Raw genomic sequence first — 24963 nt, 5'->3', positions numbered from 1 at the left:
CCCTGGTAAGATAATCTAAGAGTGAATGGCAATTGCACATTACATACACCCTAACCAATGTCCTTTGTAAATGGTAATCTAAGATTGAATGGCAATTGCATATTACATACACCTTAACCAATGTCCCTGCTATGGTAATCTAAGATTGAATGGCAATTGCACATTACATACACCTTAACCAATGTCTCTGGTATGGTAATCTATGATTGAATGGCAATTGCACATTACGTACACCCTAACCAATGTCCCTGGTATGGTAATCTAAGAGTGAATGGCAATTGCACATTACATACACCATTGCTGATGTCCCTGGTATGGTAATCTAAGAGTGAATGGCAATTGCACATTACATACACCCTAACCAATGTCCCTGGTATGGTAATCTAAGAGTGAATGGCAATTACACATTACATACACCCTAACCAATGTCCCTGGAATGGTAATCTAAGAGTGAATGGCAATTGTACATTACATACACCCTAACCAATGTCGCTGGCATAGTAATCTAAGAGTGAATGGTAATTGTACATTACATACACCCTAACCAATGTCCCTGGTATGGTAATCTAAGAGTGAATGGCAATTGCACATTACATACACCCTAACCAATGTCCCTGGTATGGTAATCTAAGAGCGAATGGCAATTGCACATTACATACACCCAAACCAATGTCCCTGGTATGGTAATCTAAGAGTGAATGGCAATTGCACATTACATACACCCTAACCAATGTCATTCGTATATGGTAATCTAAGATTGAATGGCAATTGTACATTACATACACCCTAACCAATGTCTCTGGTATGGTAATCTAAGATTGAATGGCAATTGCACATTACATACACCCTAACCAATATCCCTGGTATGGTAATCTAAGAGTGAATGGCAATTGCACATTACATACACCCTAACCAATGTCATTCGTATATGGTAATCTAAGATTGAATGGCAATTGCACATTACATACACCCTAGCTGATGTCCCTGGCATAGTAATCTAAGAGTGAATGGCAATTGCACATTACATACACCCTAACCAATGTCCCTGGTATGGTAATCTAAGAGTGAATGGCAATTACACATTACATACACCCTAACCAATGTCCTTCGTATATGGTAATCTTAGAGTGAATGGCAATTGCACATTACATACACCCTAACCAATGTCCCTGGCATGGTAATCTAAGAGTGAATGGCAATTGCACATTACATACATCTTAACCAATGTCCCTGGTATGGTAATCTAAGATTGAATGGCAATTGCACATTACATACACCCTAACCAATGTCTCTGGTATGGTAATCTAATTTTGAACGGCAATTGCACATTACATACACCATAAACAATGTCCCTGGTATGGTAATCTAAGATTGAATGGCAATTGCATATTACATACACCCTAACCAATGTCTCTGGTATGGTAATCTAATTTTGAACGGCAATTGCACTTTACATACACCATAACCAATGTCCCTGGTATGGTAATCTAAGCTTGAATGGCAATTGCACATTACATACACCCTAACCAATGTCCTTCGTATATGGTAATCTTAGAGTGAATGGCAATTGCACATTACATACACCCTAACCAATGTCCCTGGCATGGTAATCTAAGAGTGAATGGCAATTGCACATTACATACATATTAACCAATGTCCCTGGTATGGTAATCTAAGATTGAATGGCAATTGCACATTACATACACCCTAACCAATGTCTCTGGTATGGTAATCTAATTTTGAACGGCAATTGCACATTACATACACCATAACCAATGTCCCTGGTATGGTAATCTAAGATTGAATGGCAATTGCACATTACATACACCCTAACCAATGTCCCTGGTATGGTAATCTAAGATTGAATGGCAATTGCACATTACATACACCCTAACCAATGTCCCTGGTATGATAATCTAAGAGTGAATGGCAATTGCACATTACATACACCCTAACCAATGTCCTTCGTAAATGGTAATCTAAGATTGAATGGCAATTGCATATTACATACACCTTAACCAATGTCCCTGGTATGGTAATCTAAGATTGAATGGCAATTGCACATTACATACACCCTAACCAATGTCTCTGGTATGGTAATCTATGATTGAATGGCAATTGCACATTACATACACCCTAACCAATGACCCTGGTATGGTAATCTAAGAGTGAATGGCAATTGCACATTACATACACCCTTGCTGATGTCCCTGGTATATTAATCTAAGAGTGAATGGCAATTGCACATTACATACACCATAACCAATGTGCCTGGTATGGTAATCTAAGAGTGAATGGCAATTGTACATTACATACACCCTAACCAATGTCGCTGGCATAGTAATCTAAGAGTGAATGGTAATTGTACATTACATACACCCTAACCAATGTCCCTGGTATGGTAATCTAAGAGTGAATGGCAATTGCACATTACATACACCCTAACCAATGTCCCTGGTATGGTAATCTAAGATTGTATGGCAATTGCACATTACATACACCCTAACCAATGTCCCTGGTATGGTAATCTAAGAGTGAATGGCAATTGCACATTACATACACCCTAACCAATGTCCCTGGTATGGTAATCAAAGATTAAATGGCAATTGCACATTACATACACCCTAACCAATGTCCCTGGTATGGTAATCTAAGATTGAATGGCAATTGCACATTACATGCAACCTAACCAATGTCTCTGGTATGGCAATCTAAGAGTGAATGGCAATTGTACATTACATACACCCTAACCAATGTCCTTCGTATATGGTAATCTATGAGTGAATGGCAATTGTACATTACATACACCCTAACCAATGTCCCTGGTATGGTAATCTAAGAGTGAATGGCAATTGCACATTACATACACTCTAACCAATGTCATTCGTATATGGTAATCTAAGATTGAATGGCAATTGCACATTACATACACCCTAACCAATGTCCCTGGTATGGTAATCTAAGAGTGAATGGCAATTGCACATTACATACACCCTAACCAATGTCCCTGGCATAGTAATCTAAGATTGAATGGCAATTGCACATTACATACACCCTAGCTGATGTCCCTGGCATAGAAATCTAAGAGAGAATGGCAATTGCACATTACATACACCCTAACCAATGTCCTTCGTATATGGTAATCTTAGAGTGAATGGCAATTGTACATTACATACACCCTAACCAATGTCCCTGGCATGGTAATCTAAGAGTGAATAGCAATTGCACATTACATACATCTTAACCAATGTCCCTGGTATGGTAATCTAAGATTGAATGGCAATTGCACATTACATACACCCTAACCAATGTCTCTGGTATGGTAATCTAATTTTGAACGGCAATTGCACATTACATACACCATAACCAATGTCCCTGGTATGGTAATCTAAGATTGAATGGCAATTGCACATTACATACACTCTAACCAATGTCCCTGGTATGATAATCTAAGAGTGAATGGCAATTGCACATTACATACCCCCTAACCAATGTCCTTCGTAAATGGTAATCTAAGATTGAATGGCAATTGCATATTACATACACCTTAACCAATGTCCCTGGTATGGTAATCTAAGATTGAATGGCAATTGCACATTACATACACCCTAACCAATGTCTCTGGTATGGTAATCTATGATTGAATGGCAATTGCACATTACATACACCCTAACCAATGTCTCTGGTATGGTAATCTATGATTGAATGGCAATTGCACATTACATACACCCTAACCAATGTCCCTGGTATGGTAATCTAAGAGTGAATGGCAATTGCACATTACATACACCCTTGCTGATGTCCCTGGTATGGTAATCTAAGAGTGAATGGCAATTGCACATTACATACACCCTAACCAATGTCCCTGGTATGGTAATCTAAGAGTGAATGGCAATTGTACATTACATACACCCTAACCAATGTCGCTGGCATAGTAATCTAAGAGTGAATGGTAATTGTACATTACATACACCCTAACCAATGTCCCTGGTATGGTAATCTAAGAGTGAATGGCAATTGCACATTACATACACCCTAACCAATGTCCCTGGTATGGTAATCTAAGAGCGAATGGCAATTGCACATTACATACACCCAAACCAATGTCCCTGGTATGGGAATCTAATAGTGAATGGCAATTGCACATTACATACACCCTAACCAATGTCATTCGTATATGGTAATCTAAGATTGAATGGCAATTGCACATTACATACACCCTAACCAATGTCCCTGGTATGGTAATCAAAGAGTGAATGGCAATTGTACATTACATACACTCTAACCAATGTCCCTGGTATGATAATCTAAGAGTGAATGGCAATTGCACATCACATACACCCTAACCAATGTCCTTCGTAAATGGTAATCTAAGATTGAATGGCAATTGCATATTACATACACCTTAACCAATGTCCCTGGTATGGTAATCTAAGATTGAATGGCAATTGCACATTACATACACCCTAACCAATGTCTCTGGTATGGTAATCTATGATTGAATGGCAATTGCACATTACATACACCCTAACCAATGTCTCTGGTATGGTAATCTATGATTGAATGGCAATTGCACATTACATACACCCTAACCAATGTCCCTGGTATGGTAATCTAAGAGTGAATGGCAATTGCACATTACATACACCCTTGCTGATGTCCCTGGTATGGTAATCTAAGAGTGAATGGCAATTGCACATTACATACACCCTAACCAATGTCCCTGGTATGGTAATCTAAGAGTGAATGGCAATTGTACATTACATACACCCTAACCAATGTCGCTGGCATAGTAATCTAAGAGTGAATGGTAATTGTACATTACATACACCCTAACCAATGTCCCTGGTATGGTAATCTAAGAGTGAATGGCAATTGCACATTACATACACCCTAACCAATGTCCCTGGTATGGTAATCTAAGAGCGAATGGCAATTGCACATTACATACACCCAAACCAATGTCCCTGGTATGGGAATCTAATAGTGAATGGCAATTGCACATTACATACACCCTAACCAAAGTCATTCGTATATGGTAATCTAAGATTGAATGGCAATTGTACATTACATACACCCTAACCAATGTCTCTGGTATGGTAATCTAAGAGTGAATGGCAATTGCACATTACATACACCCTAACCAATGTCTCTGGTATGGTAATCTAAGATTGAATGGCAATTGCACATTACATACACCCTAACCAATGTCCCTGGTATGGGAATCTAAGAGTGAATGGCAATTGCACATTACATACACCCTAACCAATGTCATTCGTATATGGTAATCTAAGATTGAATGGCAATTGTACATTACATACACTCTAACCAATGTCTCTGGTATGGTAATCTAAGATTGAATGGCAATTGCACATTATATACACCCTAACCAATGTCATTCGTATATGGTAATGTAAGATTGAATGGCAATTGTACATTACATACACCCTAACCAATGGCTCTGGTATGGTAATCTAAGATTGAATTGCAATTGCACATTATATACAGCCTAACCAATGTCTCTGGTATGGTAATCTAAGATTGAATGGCAATTGCACATTACATACACCCTAACCAATGTCATTCGTATATGGTAATCTAAGATTGAATGGCAATTGTACATTACATACACCCTAACCAATGTCTCTGGTATGGTAATCTAAGATTGAATGGCAATTGCACATTATATACAGCCTAACCAATGTCTCTGGTATGGTAATCTAAGAGTGAATGGCAATTGCACATTACATACACCCTAACCAATGTCCCTGGTATGGTAATCTAATATTGAATGGCAATTGTACATTACATACACCCTAACCAATGTCATTCGTATATGGTAATCTATGACTGAATGGCAATTACACATTACATACACCCTAACCAATGTCCCTGGTATGGTAATCTAAGATTGAATGGCAATTGCACATTACATACACCCTAACCAATGTCCCTGGTATGGTAATCTAAGATTGAATGGCAATTGCACATTACATACACCCTAACCAATGTCCCTGGTATGGTAATCTATGAGTGAATGGCAATTGCACATTACATACACCCTAACCAATGTCCCTGGTATGGTAATCTAAGATTGAATGGCAATTGCACATTACATGAAACCTAACCAATGTCTCTGGTATGGCAATCTAAGAGTGAATGGCAATTGTACATTACATACACCCTAACCAATGTCCTTCGTATATGGTAACCTATGAGTGAATGGCAATTGCACATTACATACACCCTAACCAATGTCTCTGGTATGGTAATCTAAGATTGAATGGCAATTGCACATTACATGCAACCTAACCAATGTCTCTGGTATGGCAATCTAAGAGTGAATGGCAATTGTACATTACATACACCCTAACCAACGTCTCTGGTATGGTAATCTAAGATTGAATGGCAATTGCACATTACATACACCATAACCAATGTCTCTGGTATGGTAATCTAATATTGAACGGCAATTGCACATTACATACACCCTAACCAACGTCTCTGGTATGGTAATCTAAGATTGAATGGCAATTGCACATTACATACACCATAACCAATGTCTCTGGTATGGTAATCTAATATTGAACGGCAATTGCACATTACATACACCCTAACCAATGTCCCTGGTATGGTAATCTAAGATTGAATGGCAATTGCACATTACATATACCCTAACCAATGTCCCTGGTATGATAATCTAAGAGTGAATGGCAATTGTACATTACATACACCATAACCAATGTCTCTGGTATGGTAATCTAATTTTGAACGGCAATTGTACATTACATACACCATAACCAATGTCCCTGGTATGGTAATCTAAGATTGAATGGCAATTGCACATTACATACACCCTAACCAATGTCCCTGGTATGATAATCTAAGAGTGAATGGCAATTGCACATTACATACACCCTAACCAATGTCCTTCGTAAATGGTAATCTAAGATTGAATGGCAATTGCACATTACATACACCCTAACCAATGTCCCTGCTATGGTAATCTAAGATTGAATGGCAATTGCACATTACATACACCATAACCAATGTCTCTGGTATGGTAATCTAATATTGAACGGCAATTGCACATTACATACACCCTAACCAATGTCCCTGGTATGGTAATCTAAGATTGAATGGCAATTGCACATTACATACACCATAACCAATGTCTCTGGTATGGTAATCTAATATTGAACGGCAATTGCACATTACATACACCATAACCAATGTCCCTGGAATAGTAATCTAAGATTGAATGGCAATTGTACATTACATACACCCTAACCGATGTCCCTGGTATGGTAATCTAAGATTGAATGGCAATTGCACATTACATACACCATAACCAATGTCCCTGGTATGGTAATCTAAGAGTGAATGGCAATTGTACATTACATAAACCCTAACCAATGTCCCTGGTATGGTAATCTAAGATTGAATGGCAATTGCACATTACATACACCCTAACCAATGTCCCTGGTATGGTAATCTAAGATTGAATGGCAATTGCACATTACATGCACCCTAACCAATGTCTCTGGTACGGTAATCTAAGAGTGAATGGCAATTGCACATTACATGCACCCTAACCAATGTCCCTGGTATGGTAATCTAAGATTGAATGATAATTGCACATTACATGCAACCTAACCAATGTCTCTGGTATGGTAATCTAAGAGTGAATGGCAATTGCACATTACATACACCCTAACCAATGTCCCTGGTATGGTAATCTAAGAGTGAATGGCAATTGCACATTACATACACCCTAACCAATGTCCCTGGTATGGTAATCTAAGAGTGAATGGCAATTGCACATTACATGCACCCTAACCAATGTCCCTGGTATGGTAATCTAAGATTGAATGGCAATTGCACATTACATGCAACCTAACCAATGTCTCTGGTATGGTAATCTAAGAGTGAATGGCAATTGCACATTACATGCACCCTAACCAATGTCCCTGGTATGGTAATCTAAGAGTGAATGGCAATTGCACATTACATACACCCTAACCAATGTCTCTGGTACGGTAATCTAAGATTGAATGGCAATTGCACATTACATGCAACCTAACCAATGTCTCTGGTATGGCAATCTAAGAGTGAATGGCAATTGTACATTACATACACCCTAACCAACGTCTCTGGTATGGTAATCTAAGATTGAATAGCAATTGCACATTACATACACCCTAACCAATGTCTCTGGTATGGTAATCTAAGAGTGAATGGCAATTGCACATTACATGCAACCTAACCAATGTCTCTGGTATGGTAATCTAAGATTGAATGGCAATTGCACATTACATGCAACCTAACCATTGTCTCTGGTATGGTAATCTAAGATTGAATGGCAATTGCACATTACATGCAACCTAACCAATGTCTCTGGTATGATAATCTAAGAGTGAATGGCAATTGCACATTACATGCAACCTAACCAATGTCTCTGGTATGGTAATCTAAGAGTGAATGGCAATTGCACATTACATGCAACCTAACCAATGTCTCTGGTATGGTAATCTAAGATTGAATGGCAATTGCACATTACATACACCCTAACCAATGTCCCTGGTATGGTAATCTAAGAGTGAATGGCAATTGCACATTACATGCAACCTAACCAATGTCTCTGGTATGGCAATCTAAGAGTGAATGGAAATTGTACATTACATATACCCTAACCAACGTCTCTGGTATGGTAATCTAAGAGTGAATGGCAATTGCACATTACATACACCATAACCAATGTCTCTGGTTTGGTAATCTAATATTGAACGGCAATTGCACATTACATACACCCTAACCGATGTCCCTGGTATGGTAATCTAAGATTGAATGGCAATTGCACATTACATACACCATAACCAATGTCCCTGGTATGGTAATCCAAGAGTGAATGGCAATTGTACATTACATAAACCCTAACCAATGTCTCTGGTATGGTAATCTAAGATTGAATGGCAATTGCACATTACATACACCCTAACCAATGTCCCTGGTATGGTAATCTAAGAGTGAATGGCAATTGCACATTACATGCACCCTAACCAATGTCCCTGGTATGGTAATCTAAGATTGAATGATAATTGCACATTACATGCAACCTAACCAATGTCCCTGGTATGGTAATCTAAGAGTGAATGGCAATTGCACATTACATGCAACCTAACCAATGTCCCTGGTATGGTAATCTAAGAGTGAATGGCAATTGCACATTACATACACCCTAACCGATGTCCCTGGTATGGTAATCTAAGATGAAATGGCAATTGCACATTACATACACCATAACCAATGTCCCTGGTATGGTAATCCAAGAGTGAATGGCAATTGTACATTACATAAACCCTAACCAATGTCCCTGGTATGGTAATCTAAGATTGAATGGCAATTGCACATTACATACACCCTAACCAATGTCCCTGGTATGGTAATCTAAGAGTGAATGGCAATTGCACATTACATGCACCCTAACCAATGTCCCTGGTATGGTAATCTAAGATTGAATGATAATTGTACATTACATACACCCTAACCAATGTCCCTGGTATGGTAATCTAAGATTGAATGGTAATTGCACATTACATGCAACCTAACCAATGTCCCTGGTATGGTAATCTAAGAGTGAATGGCAATTGCACATTACATGCACCCTAACCAATGTCCCTGGCATAGTAATCTAAGACTGAATGGCAATTGTACATTACATACACCCTAACCAATGTCCCTGGTATGGTAATCTAAGAGTGAATGGCAATTGCACATTACATACACCCTAACCAATGTCCCTGGTATGGTAATCTAAGATTGAATGGCAATTGCACATTACATGCAACCTAACCAATGTCTCTGGTATGGTAATCTAAGATTGAATGGCAATTGCACATTACATACACCCTAAACAATGTCCCTGGTATGGTAATCTAAGATTGAATGGCAATTGCACATTACATGCAACCTAACCAATGTCTCTGGTATGGCAATCTAAGAGTGAATGGCAATTTTACATTACATACACCCTAACCAACGTCTCTGGTATGGTAATCTAAGATTGAATGGCAATTGCACATTACATACACCCTAACCAATGTCTCTGGTATGGTAATCTAAGAGTGAATGGCAATTGCACATTACATGCAACCTAACCAATGTCTCTGGTATGGTAATCTAAGATTGAATGGCAATTGTACATTACATGCAACCTAACCAATGTCTCTGGTATGGTAATCTAAGATTGAATGGCAATTGCACATTACATGCAACCGAACCAATGTCTCTGGTATGATAATCTAAGAGTGAATGGCAATTGCACATTACATGCAACCTAACCAATGTCTCTGGTATGGTAATCTAAGAGTGAATGGCAATTGCACATTACATGCAACCTAACCAATGTCTCTGGTATGGTAATCTAAGATTGAATGGCAATTGCACATTACATACACCCTAACCAATGTCCCTGGTATGGTAATCTAAGAGTGAATGGCAATTGCACATTACATGCAACCTAACCAATGTCTCTGGTATGGTAATCTAAGAGTGAATGGCAATTGCACATTACATACACCCTAACCAATGTCCCTGGTATGGTAATCTAAGAGTGAATGGCAATTGCACATTACATGCACCCTAACCAATGTCCCTGGTATGGTAATCTAAGATTGAATGGCAATTGCACATTACATGCAACCTAACCAATGTCTCTGGTATGGTAATCTAAGAGTGAATGGCAATTGCACATTACATACACCCTAGCCGATGTCCCTGGTATGGTAATCTAAGAGTGAATGGCAATTGCACATTACATACTCCCTAACCAATGTCCCTGGTATGGTAATCTAAGAGTGAATGGCAATTGCACATTACATGCACCCTAACCAATGTCTCTGGTATGGTAATCTAAGAGTGAATGGCAATTGCACATTACATACACCCTAACCAATGTCCCTGGTATGGTAATCTAAGAGTGAATGGCAATTGCACATTACATGCAATCTAACCAATGTCTCTGGTATGGTAATCTAAGAGTGAATGGCAATTGCACATTACATACACCCTAACCAATGTCCCTGGTATGGTAATCTAAGAGTGAATGGCAATTGCACATTACATGCACCCTAACCAATGTCCCTGGTATGGTAATCTAAGAGTGAATGGCAATTGTACATTACATGCAACCTAACCAATGTCTCTGGTATGGTAATCTAAGATTGAATGGCAATTGCACATTACATGCAACCTAACCAATGTCCCTGGTATGGTAATCTAAGATTGAATGGCAATTGTACATTACATGCAACCTAACCAATGTCTCTGGTATGGTAATCTAAGATTGAATGGCAATTGCGCATTACATGCAACCTAACCAATGTCTCTGGTATGGTAATCTAAGATTGAATGGCAATTGCACATTACATACACCCTAACCAATGTCCCTGGTATGATAATCTAAGAGTGAATGGCAATTGTACATTACATACACCCTAACCAATGTCCCTGGTATGGTAATCTAAGATTGAATGGCAATTGTACATTACATGCAACCTAACCAATGTCTCTGGTATGGTAATCTAAGATTGAATGGCAATTGCGCATTACATGCAACCTAACCAATGTCTCTGGTATGGTAATCTAAGATTGAATGGCAATTGCACATTACATACACCCTAACCAATGTCCCTGGTTTGATAATCTAAGACTGAATGGCAATTTCACATTACATACACCCTAACCAATGTCCCTGGTATGGTAATCTAAGATTGAATGGCAATTGCGCATTACATGCAACCTAACCAATGTCTCTGGTATGGTAATCTAAGATTGAATGGCAATTGCACATTACATACACCCTAACCAATGTCCCTGGTATGGTAATCTAAGAGTGAATGGCAATTGTACATTACATACACCCTAACCAATGTCCCTGGTATGGTAATCTAAGATTGAATGGCAATTGTACATTACATGCACCCTAACCAATGTCCCTGGTATGGTAATCTAAGATTGAATGGCAATTGTACATTACATGCAACCTAACCAATGTCTCTGGTATGGTAATCTAAGATTGAATGGCAATTGCGCATTACATGCAACCTAACCAATGTCTCTGGTATGGTAATCTAAGATTGAATGGCAATTGCACATTACATACACCCTAACCAATGTCCCTGGTATGATAATCTAAGATTGAATGGCAATTTCACATTACATACACCCTAACCAATGTCCCTGGTATGGTAATCTAAGATTGAATGGCAATTGCGCATTACATGCAACCTAACCAATGTCTCTGGTATGGTAATCTAAGAGTGAATGGCAATTGTACATTACATACACCCTAACCAATGTCCCTGGTATGGTAATCTAAGATTGAATGGCAATTGTACATTACATGCACCCTAACCAATGTCCCTAGTATGGTAATCTAAGATTGAATGGTAATTGCACATTACATGCAACCTAACCAATGTCTCTGGTATGGTAATCTAAGATTGAATGGCAATTGCACATTGCATACACCCTAACCAATGTCCCTGGTATGGTAATCTAAGAGTGAATGGCAATTGCACATTACATGCAACCTAACCAATGTCTCTGGTATGGTAATCTAAGATTGAATGGCAATTGCACATTACATGCAACCTAACCAATGTCTCTGGTATGGTAATCTAAGATTGAATGGCAACTGCACATTACATGCAACCTAACCAATGTCTCTGGTATGGTAATGTAAGATTGAATGGCAATTGCACATTACATGCAACCTAACCAATGTCTCTGGTATGGTAATCTAAGATTGAATGGCAATTGTACATTACATGCACCCTAACCAATGTCCCTGGTATGGTAATCTAAGATTGAATGGCAATTGTACATTACATGCACCCTAACCAATGTCCCTAGTATGGTAATCTAAGATTGAATGGTAATTGCACATTACATGCAACCTAACCAATGTCTCTGGTATGGTAATCTAAGATTGAATGGCAATTGCACATTACATGCAACCTAACCAATGTCTCTGGTATGGTAATCTAAGAGTGAATGGCAATTGCACATTACATGCACCCTAACCAATGTCCCTGGTATGGTAATCTAAGAGTGAATGGCAATTGCACATTACATACACCCTAACCAATGTCTCTGGTATGGTAATCAAAGATTGAATGGCAATTGCACATTACATACACCCTAACTAATGTCCCTGGTATGGTAATCTAAGATTGAATGGCAATTGCACATTCCATACACCCTAGCCAATGTCTCTAGTATGGTAATCTAAGATTGAATGGCAATTGTACATTACATACACCCTAACCAATGTCCCTGGTATGGCAATCTAAGATTGAATGGCAATTACACATTATATACACTCTAACCAATGTCCTTGGTACGGCAATCTAAGATTGAATGGCAATTTCACATTACATACACCTTAACCAATGTCCCTGGTACGGCAATCTAAGATTGAATGGCAATTACACATTATATACACTCTAACCAATATCCTTGGTACGGCAATCTAAGATTGAATGGCAATTGCACATTACATACACCATAACCAATGTCCCTGGTATGACAATCTAAGATTGAATGGCAATTGCACATTACATACAGCCTAACCAATGTTTCTGGTACGGCAATCTAAGATTGAATGGCAATTGCACATTACATACACCCTAGCCGATGTCCCTGGTACGGCAATCTAAGAGTGAATGGCAATTACACATTATATACACTCTAACCAATGTCATTGGTACGGCAATCTAAGATTGAATGGCAATTTCACATTACATACACCTTAACCAATGTCCCTGGTATGGTAATCTAAGATTGAATGGCAATTTCACATTACATACACCTTAACCAATGTCCCTGGTACGGCAATCTAAGATTGAATGGCAATTGCACATTACATACACCCTAGCCGATGTCCCTGGTACGGCAATCTAAGAGTGAATGGCAATTACACATTACATACACCCTAACCATTGTCTCTGGTATGGTAATCTAAGATTGAATGGCAATTGTACATTACATACACCCTAACCAATGTCCCTGGTATGGCAATCTAAGATTGAATGGCAATTACACATTATATACACTCTAACCAATGTCCTTGGTACGGCAATCTAAGATTGAATGGCAATTGCACATTACATACACCCTAACCAATGTCCCTGGTATGGTAATCTAAGATTGAATGGCAATTTCACATTACATACACCTTAACCAATGTCCCTGGTACGGCAATCTAAGATTGAATGGCAATTGCACATTATATACACTCTAACCAATGTCCTTGGTACGGCAATCTAAGATTGAATGGCAATTGCACATTACATACACCATAACCAATGTCCCTGGTATGGCAATCTAAGATTGAATGGCAATTGCACATTACATACAGCCTAACCAATGTTTCTGGTACGGCAATCTAAGATTGAATGGTAATTGCACATTACACACACCCTAGCCGATGTCCCTGGTACGGCAATCTAAGATTGAATGGCAATTACACATTATATACACTCTAACCAATGTCCTTGGTACGCAATCTAAGATTGAATGGCAATTGTACATTACATACACCCTAACCAATGTCCCTGGTATGGCAATCTAAGATTGAATGGCAATTGCACACTACATACACCCTAACCGATGTCCCTGGTTAGGTAATCTATGATTGAATTTAGAGAATTATTCATTGTATGAAGAGTTTCAATCAGCGTATCGGACCGCACATAGCACTGAAACGGCTCTTTTGCGGGTCGCTAACGATGTACTATGCAGTATTGATAATTCTAAGTATTCAGTTGCTCTCGTACTTTTGGATCTTTCAGCCGCTTTTGATACTGTGAATCACAGGATTCTCATCGATAGGTTGAGATCAAATTTTGGTTTAAATGGTCTCATCATCAAATGGTTTGAGTCGTATTTGAGTAACCGCATTCAAAAAGTGAAAATTGGAAATGTATTTTCTGATATGACGTCTATATTAGAAACCGGTGTTCCACGGGGCTCCGTTTTAGGGCCATTATTGTTCTCAATGTACATGCGTCCATTGGGCGAGTTATTGCGACGTCACGGCGTAAAATATCATTTTTACGCCGATGACACACAGATTTATTTATCGGTTTCTGAAGATGATAAAATTCGCGCCCGGGTGATACTTCAGACATGTATTCAAAATGTTAGCGATTGGATGTCTTGTAATTTCCTACTTTTGAATGTGTCGAAAACTGAATTTGTGTGCATGTCGTCTCGGAGATTCTCACAAGACTCGTGTCCTTTGTCTAGTATCGCAATTGGTGAAGAATTGGTTAGTGCTTCGTCAAGTGCTAGAAACTTAGGTGTCTTGTTTGATTCGCAGCTATCTATGGAAACACACATTTCTACTATTTGTAGACCTGGATATTCCCATCTAAGAAATATTAATCGTATTCGTAAATCATTATCCCAATCTGATACTGAAAAGTTGGTACATGCTTTCATATCTTCTCGCTTAGACAGCTGTAATTCATTATTGTCTGGTCTCCCTGTAACTAAGATAAAACCTCTTATTCGTGTACAAAATGCAGCAGCCCGCCTTGTCACTCGTGCTCGAAAATATGACCACATTAGACATTTTTATTAAACTTCATTGGTTACCAGTTGTACAAAGAATCAATTTCAAATTACTTTTACTAGTGTATAAATCTTTGTATGGTTTTGCCCCAAATTATCTAACTATTTTATGTACCGAGTCGTAGTTTAAGATCTGAATCGAAGTTTCTTATTAAAACTCGTCAGATGTGTAGTAAAAAAGTCCAAGGTGTTATACAAAGACCGTGCTTTTGAAAATTTAGGTCTTAAACTTTTTAATGAATTACCTCTGTCTGTTCGTTCTAGTCCTTCAGTAGACATTTTTAAATCCAGACTGAAAACGCACTTATTTAAATGTGCTTTTAATATTTGACTGATTGTTTATTGTATCAGCGCTTTTGATCTTCATATGTTGGAATTGTTGCGCTTAATTAAATAAAGTTATTATTATTATTATTATTATTATTATTATTATTATTATTATTATTATTGAATGGCAATTGCACATTACATTACATACACCCTAGCCAATGTTCCTGGTATATGGTAATCTAAGAGTGAATGTCTCCAAGAATAATGTTGTTTTGGTTCTTGGAATTGGAAAATATACTCCTGGGAATCTGAGATGTTGTTCATCACATGTTCTTTTATAGAGTCCAGAGAACGGCACCAACAATTTTCTACCCAAAATATTTTGCATTCATTTCCAATCAGTTCTTCTTTAGATTTGAAGGAAGTTTTAACTGCAAAGAGTAATCCACCTTTCTTATTAAATGTAGTTGGATTTGTATTCTTCTGCAATATTACATGTGATGGATTTAGGATTTCATTATACATTCAGTCAGTGTCAAATGATTCTTCCGCATATAGTATTAAAACTGCTTGCAAATACTGATACAATTGTTGTAGTTGTTGCTGTTGTGGTCACTCATACTGATGATGTTTAACAGGACCTGAATTCGTGTGAACATCACAGTAATTCAGCAGTATATTATAACTTGCTACATGGTTGGCATAGTATGTTCATGATTTGCTGTATTCACGAGGTGACTGATTGACTGTAGCTAAACTAATGATTAGTGTATGTGACAATCGATATGAATTTCGTGTTTTTGAATCAGAGAGCATTGATTCATTGAAAATGAAAGAGAAATATCCAGACAGGCTAGAATCAGGAAACATCAGTGGTGACAACACAGGACTGAAAGGATTTTTTTTTATCCAAACCCTCACTAAAGGGTCCACAAGAACTGGTCCACAGAATACTTAAGCATCTGGTGAAGAGACAAGATTGACAGTCCAGGAGAATTGATTAATAAAGTGAATAATTAAGAACCCCAAAATCATACTGAAAAGTGCCCTCATATTTCATGCACATCTTTAAAATTATACCGGTACATGACAGACCAAAATTGAACTTGATTGATTTTATAGTGATTGAAAAAATTTCCAAGTTTGAAGATGCGCCGATAAAAATTAGTCGACTTATTACATTTTCACCAATATCTTCAAAAGTGTAAATTTGAACTTAAAAAAACTAGCTACAAACTGGGTTATATTTGTAACCACAAGTAAAAAGGTTTACAGCCAAAACAAAGTCAGCTTGGACATTCAGTTGTGAGATATGACAAAATAAACGGTGCCAGCGATTTCGAGAATGAAAGAACACAATAAACGCAATCAAAGGCGCCGACCACGCGCGTTGGAAATACCGAGGTCAACACAACAACAACAAATGACAGACATTTCTATAATTAAACAAACAAGGTAAAAATATTTTCCATTGGAAAGGTATGTAGTGTGTATGAATGAAAAAGCAGAATAAATTGCCATTTCAGGTTGGAGAAAGCATTGCAACACAAACACAAAATATTTTTTTTAGTCCCCGTTCAGGCTTCGAGTACAAGAATCACTTTCTTTCTCATTTCAAAGTTGCTGAAAGTTATCTCTCACATTTTCCCAGGGACTCTGCAGCAGACGTCAATGAAACTTGGCAGGTTGATGAACAAGTCTGTGTTACATATGCACATATTTTTTTTGCCAGATCTGAAAATCCTAAGTGGGTCTTTTTCAAGATTTTCATCCCAAACTACCTCTCTCTACTACACTGACAGAGTCACTGAGCATGCTCAGAATAATTGATTCTGTTAAATTCAGATTCAGATTCACAAGTTTTATCAAATGTATTCGATCGGTAGTGTATACTTTTCAGAACTCAGAACCAATTTCTCAGAACCCAATTTCAAAATAGCTTCTTTATCATTGGAAGTCATCTTTTAGGTTTTTATTAATATGACCTCACCTTACCCAAAAATTATGCAAATTAGCTAAATCCAGTTATTTCCTTTGATCTCAGCAACGATTGAGCTGATTTTGGTAGGATTACACCTTGACCACGCCCTCCCAAAAATATGCAAATTAGATCAATGCAGTTATTTGCTGCTATCTCAACCACCACTGTGTCGATTTTATTCATATTTGGTATGATAACACCTTGGCACGAGTAGATGTGCTTTTGGCAATAATGATCACACCCTCCCAAAAATATGCAAATTAGATCAATGTAGTCATTTGCTATCTCTACCACCATCATGTCGATTTTATTCATATTTGGTATAACACCTTGGCACGAGTAGATGTGCTTTTGGCAATAATGACCACACCCTCCAAAAATATGCAAATTAGATCAATGCAGTTATTTGCTCTTATCCCAGCAATCATTGGCCCAATTTAGTTCATATGTGGTAGGATCACACCTTGAAATGAGTAGATGGGCTTTTGGCAATAATAACCACGCTCCCCAAATAACAAGTACTTGCTCTGAAAACATAGCTTCTACAATTGTTTAACAATTAACAGATGTTGTTTTATGTACAAAGAATACATTTTAAATAATAAACCTTACTGTGTTAATAACAAATTGTATTTGACAATATGAAAATGATTCTGATGCCCAGTGGTGATTTTGAAACAAACCCATTATACTAAGACCTGAATTAGCAAAGAAGTCATGTACATCAAGGTTCACTCAGATTAATGAATGCAGACAAATAGTTGTCAGTACAAAACTAGATTATGGGAAATCACTTTATGATGAGTTGTACCATAGACCCTCAACTTGTTGAGGGTCTATGGTTGTACCCACATAGATTACATATTCATTCACCTGTTTGTAGATGTTACTTGTACTACTTTATAATCAAATAACGGGGACTGCAACATTCATGTCTTGTTTAGAAAATATTTTATTAGTCATCTTTCATATCAATCAGAAATGTTACATATATTGATCGACCATACATGTACAAAAATTCTGTTTTTAAACAAGTACACTAATGCTTGTATACTAACTGATTAACAGATGATGCAGTATGAAAGGGGTGTAGTTTTACTTTTTTTTGAATTAGTACAGAATATTTTGCCCATCATAGAATGAACAAAAACACAAAATGTACATCAGGTACAAAATACAAGGATAAAATTTGTTAAGAATTGTCGATAAAAAAATTACAAGTGAGCACAGTAGTAAAATAATTTGTATATGTACACTCTACAGTGAATATATGATATGGATAGTTCTGATGTGAACAAGGCTGTCTAAAATCATGCAATTTAAAAACAGTATGTACTATTACACTCAAAAATATAACAGTAAAACAACATTTAAGCATTATTCCAACTATATTACTGCATTTTTATGACAACATTCATAATAATTTTATTCTGAATGCTGCTCCCCAATTTTAGCCAAATATATATATATATATATATATATATATATATATATATATATATATATATATATATTGCCACCCTGAGTGTTTATGGATATTAAAAATTTGAAGTACTTTTATGAGAAAATAAAATTAACAAATTAGTTAAGTAAAAATTGGATAAAAAAATTGTATGAAAATAGTTAAAAAAACTAGTTGTTTTGTTATGTTTGCATTTTAGTGGACTACAAATATACCATCATCATCAAGGCGAACTTTGCGATTAAGTACACGCTTCTTCTTGTGCATAGTACGGCAGACTGTTGCAGCAAGCAGTACAGAAAATACAAATAGAACACAGCAAATGGCTGTAACTGACCAGGCATAAACTGACATCTCTCCAAAAGGTAAAGTAACAACAGAAGTCATGTTGGTATCTAATTGAGTAGTATGTTCCATTTCTGAAAGAGCAATGATTTGTGTTGATTTGTTAATATTAAAGTTAAAAAATGCATTTTAACATACACTACATTTTGGCAGATGCAAGAAGTACTGGTATAAAACCTCTTCAAGAGACAAATGTTAATGAATTACACAAGTCTGGCGATAACATACAATTTTGTTGCAGTGAACATTTCATTTGTAATCTATAAAGCTTGACAATGACTTAAAAAAAAAAATTCACTGGAGTACTAGAGAGTGGCAGTGACTTTTACCAGGGTCCAAGGATGTCATGGTTATTTCACCAGGTTTCCGAGGTGTCACAATGAGTCTCATCATGTCATAGGGAGTCAGAGACCTTCACCGGGGTCCGAAGGAGTCAGTGACCTTCACCGGGGTTATAGGGAGTCAGTTACCTTCACCGGGGTCCTAGGGAGTCAGTGACCTTCACTGGGGCACAGTCCCTCTATCAGCGGTCTGGAAACGCCTATTGTTTTACGTGTGAATCGGCGGGATTAGTGGGCTAACGCTTGTAACGGCTCTCCGCGAAGCACGGTACTATACTGTTGATAGCTTCGAGATACATCGCGTTCAGTGCTGTGATCTATTTTTTAATGTTTCCAGAACATATTCGATACCGTATACAAATATTTTTTACCATAGTTGATTCGTAATGTCTCTGTTTTTAAGGAGAGTAAGTTTCGTTGTATACAATATGTTGATGCTTGACGTTTTCTTGTGTGAAATTATGTCTTTTTCACCTTTTGTAATAGAGGGACTGTGCCGTGACTTGTAAAATGACTCGTTTTTTCTGTTCCTGTCATTAACGGTACATTCTTGACAACATGACAACATTTGTGTTTTTGGTAGATTTGAAATACGTTTAGCACAATGGTCATGTTGGGTATACGATTTTGATGATTGTTCGTTCAAAAAATGACACTTATTTTTAAGAAGTATTTACGGCGTCGTTAAAAACAAAATGGCCGGTCCCAGTTACGATGTTGTACACATTTTACTTCGGTAAATTTTTGTTTCTGCTTATTTTGTTTGTCAGGCATATTAATTTCAACAACTATATATATATCGGCGACACAATCAATTGAAATACTGTTTAATGTCACAAGATGTATGATTTTTGGGTCTTGGTTTTGCACGTCATTGTATTCACGACGGCACCATTTTGGATCACATCATTCTCTCAGTCGTATAATTGTAACGCTAGTTTCTGTTCCGATTACAAGGGAATGGGGTGATTCTCCCATTCCATTTTTATTTGGTGATTAAAGAAACTACTTCTGAAACTAATGGGGTGGTTTAATTCTGTTTGGGATGTAATAAAGAGTTTAATTTCATAGACAAATTTTGTTTACGTTCAGACAGCAGTTGTGGAGGTTTGACAGGCGTGTGGGCGTGGTAATCATGCCTCGTAAAAGGTTTCTCTGGTATGTTTTCGGCACTGGTTGAACTACATGGTTTATCTTTATGCACTTCATGGATTTCTTCCTCAATGACGTCTTTTAAAACAAAATCCCAATCAATGTTGTCATCGTCCAATTCGGCAAAATCGACGTAAGCCTTCCACATGGTAATGTTGTGATTCGTGTGCTGGTAATGATGCATGTGCAAAGACCCAAATCGCTAAGTATCATGGTAACTTCCAGTGGGTTAATGATATGCACGACTACATCAATGGGAGTTTGTTTTCGGGATAACTTGGCGTAAGGTGTCAATGATTTATTTGCCCGTTACGAGGGTTAGTACAATAGAATACTAAGCGTTTCCAGACCAGTGATAGAGGGACTGTGACTGGGGTTATAGGGAGTTGAGTATATACATCTATTTCTCTGCTTAAATTAAAAATTTAATGGGAGATACTTATAACAGCAAAAATGCAATCTGTGATGGGATTCTCTTTTCATCCATTACTATTACTATGTAAACAGAGGAGGATGTTTGAATGTGACCTGGAATGTATTCTATGTTGGCGATGTACTTCACCCCCATACATGTACAAGGGGGAAATTGAATGTTTGAAGGAGTGCAGATATGTTTTTAAACAAATCCAGCTAAAGTTTTATACAGAACAGTAATTTTTTTGTTTTGTGCTGGATGTATAATTACAATAGATATTACTTCTAATATAGAAGAAAAAAATGAAAAACATTTTGTTCAATCAAAAGCTGTATCAGCACATGTATTTTCCCTTATATGGGGTAAACTACTACGCCACTGACATTGTCACATTCAATCACTTATCTTTTGACACTGAAGCACAACAGCATGTGATGAAAATAGAAACCCACCACTGAATGCAAATGTTCGCAGAGCACAAATATTAAATTAAATATATGAGTAGACGATCCATAAAAAAAATAATCCAACCTCCATATAAAGACTATCATAGGCGGGTACTATACAAAGGTTTGACTGTATCATAGATTAACGACCATCGTCATACTGCCTGAAGGCATAATTTGCAGTATTTGAGACTCAACTTCTCACAGCAACTAAGAAGAAGTTAACAGTGACTTGACTTTACTCTGATGGCACACCTAACTAGATTGGTATACCAAAAGTTATTGGCATGCCTGTGAAAAAGGTGGACTCTAAGTTTAAAAATGCTCGTTATCCAGAGTTAAAATACCATCAGAACCTCAATGTATTAGTGAAGTGCACAGAAAATACATCAATATGAATTGCAGAAAATTGTACTCACCATGTTCACAGTAATCTCCAAGGTATCCGTGAGCACAAATACAAATAGATCGTCCTCTATGAAGTAAACAAGTACCACCATTCTGGCAAGGATTCAGAGAGCAACCAGCAAAGGCACTTGTTTCTAAACAAAAATAGAAAATACAGCCTCAATAAGTGACATGCATCATACCCGCAATATAACATGATCAGCAGCACTGTGAAAACAACTTGCAACACAAAACGTTATCCTAATTATATACATAAATCAACATGAAAAAGCAAATTAAACAAGACATACATGGCCCAGTCCCTGTTTGTTATCAAATTTAAGATATATAGTTTTGTTTATAGTAATATAGTTTGAACATAAACATGCTTGATTATGATGATTTTTAGCATAAAAATGATTGACATTTGTATCTGATTGTCAAATGAGTTCTTGTCCACATTGAGAGATATTGCTCTGGAACAGCATTAATTAAAACAAAATTAGCACCAGTCGGTCATTTTGAATTTGATCGTCAAACATCTGTATATCTGTGACACAATGTATATTGAATATAGTGGTGTTAAACAAGGGTGCAATCTAAGTCCCCTGTTGTTTAATATCTATATCAATGACCTATCTGAAAGTCTAGTACTAACTGAACCTGTCAGGCTGCATGACATGCCATTTAACTGTCTACTCTTTGCGGATGGCATTGTCATACTGTCAAATTCAGGTTCTGGGCTACAAGACAGTCTTAATCTCTTTAATGACTACTACAAAAAGTGGAAACTGACTGTCAACATCAAAAAAACCAAAGTTATTATTTTCAACAAAAAGGGGAGAACAATTAATGATATCTTTTTTCTAGGTGATGAACAAATAGAAGTAGTATCTTCATATACATACTTAGGGATCACCTTTCAGAATACCGGTAGTGGCAATTTTACAGTCGCTGTTAATAACCTTGTAAAGAAAGCACAGCGAGCACTAGGGGTCCTAAAACAAACTCTGCTATTAAACAATATTATTGCCTCACCAATTAATGCAATTAAACGATTTCGTAGTTCTGTTATACCTATTCTACTATACGGCTCGGAAATTTGGGCAGCTTTTAATTTTAAACCTAATATCACCCCTGAATTATTTATTCAGAAATTATTTAGTGATAGCTCAAAAATTGAATCAATCCACATCAAATTCTGCAAACAACTACTTGGTGTTCACAAAAGGGCAAGTAATATTGCTGTTAGAGCAGAGCTTGGTAGTTATCCCCTAATTACTGAAATTTTTACCCAAATGTACAAGTTTTGGTTAAGAGTAAAAAATAAAGAATGCAGTAATATAGTGCACTGTGCTTATCAGTCAGAGTGTACAATCAATAGTAATTCATGGGCAAACTTTGTTAGCAAACTACTTGAAATAACTTGATTAAATGAAACAGATCATAATGCTAACATTTTTAGAAACAATCTTAAAAGAATTTACTATGAAAAAACTTGGTTGCCAACTCTATCCAAAAAGGAACATAATAAACTACGTATTTACAATAAATACAAATCAGATTATGAATTTGAACCATATCTGAATAAAATTAATAATTTAAATCACAGAGTAAATGTAACCAAATTTAGAATTTCAGCACATAAATTACCAATTGAAAAATTAAGATACCAAAAAATACCCTCAGAGCAAAGATTTTGCACACTGTGTTCTGATCAGTCTGTTGGTGATGAAATGCATGCTCTTTTTGACTGCAAACTGGATGAAATTGTAAAGGCACGTAGCTACTTTTGGAATACTCTATCATTATACAATGATAATATTTTAAAATTACCAAAAGAAGATATGTTTGTGCATATTATGGGAATAAAAGACAGTTTCATTGCCAATAGTCTAGGAAAGTTTATTAACATAATTTTACAATGTAATACCTAATAGTTGTTAGTGTTATCTGTTTTAACATTTTATTGTATTTTTAATATCTGTATTTCTTGTTATTGTGTTGTTGTTGTTTTATTTTGTGTATGATTATTGACCATGGTTAATGTATTTCCAATTCATTAATTTGAGTCAAATAAAATATATTATACTATACCGGTACTACCGGTATACTATACTATAAAATTTTAACATAATCAAAGCATGTCCACTTGGCCATTTTGAATTTGATCTGCAAAAATAAAATGACGTGCATCAAGGTCACATAATGTCCAATGTATGTACCAAGTTTGAACAAAATCCATCTGTAAACAGCAGGGATTCGGTTCTGGAATGCCAGAAATGCTTGATTTTGATCATTTTTCAGCACCAAAACAGCTGCCATTCGGCCATCTTGAATCAGATCGTGAAACAAATTGATACGCAAATATATGTATGATGTATGTGTGAAGTTTGAATGTAATTGGGCCTGGCATGCCTAAGATATTGGTGTGGATGCATGGACACACAGAGGTCAATCCATAAGTCCTTGTTTTCGGACTGTGTCTGAACGGGGACTAAAAAAGAATTTATTTCATGTGGACG

General features: G+C 36.9%; 1 protein-coding gene across 6 annotated transcripts in view; it reads right to left on the bottom strand.

Moving 5' to 3' along the window:
• Window positions 1–18824: 18824 nt before the first annotated feature.
• LOC100366417 (uncharacterized) overlaps window positions 18825–24963 on the bottom strand; it is a 156192-nt gene continuing 150053 nt past the window's right edge. For all 6 annotated transcript variants that reach the window (XM_085500310.1, XM_085500314.1, XM_085500315.1 and 3 more), the window contains 2 exons: window positions 22471–22593; window positions 18825–19771 (listed from right to left, as the gene is read on the bottom strand). In XM_085500310.1, the coding sequence (XP_085356436.1) occupies window positions 19548–19771; window positions 22471–22593 (347 nt within the window). In that variant the 3' untranslated portion in view covers window positions 18825–19547. The remainder of the gene's footprint in view (window positions 19772–22470; window positions 22594–24963) is intronic.

Source organism: Saccoglossus kowalevskii, chromosome 6 (genome assembly GCF_978046115.1).
Source record: "Saccoglossus kowalevskii chromosome 6, keSacKowa6.1, whole genome shotgun sequence".
Taxonomy (NCBI): domain Eukaryota; kingdom Metazoa; phylum Hemichordata; class Enteropneusta; family Harrimaniidae; genus Saccoglossus; species Saccoglossus kowalevskii.
This window is presented reverse-complemented; position numbering and strand designations above follow the sequence as displayed.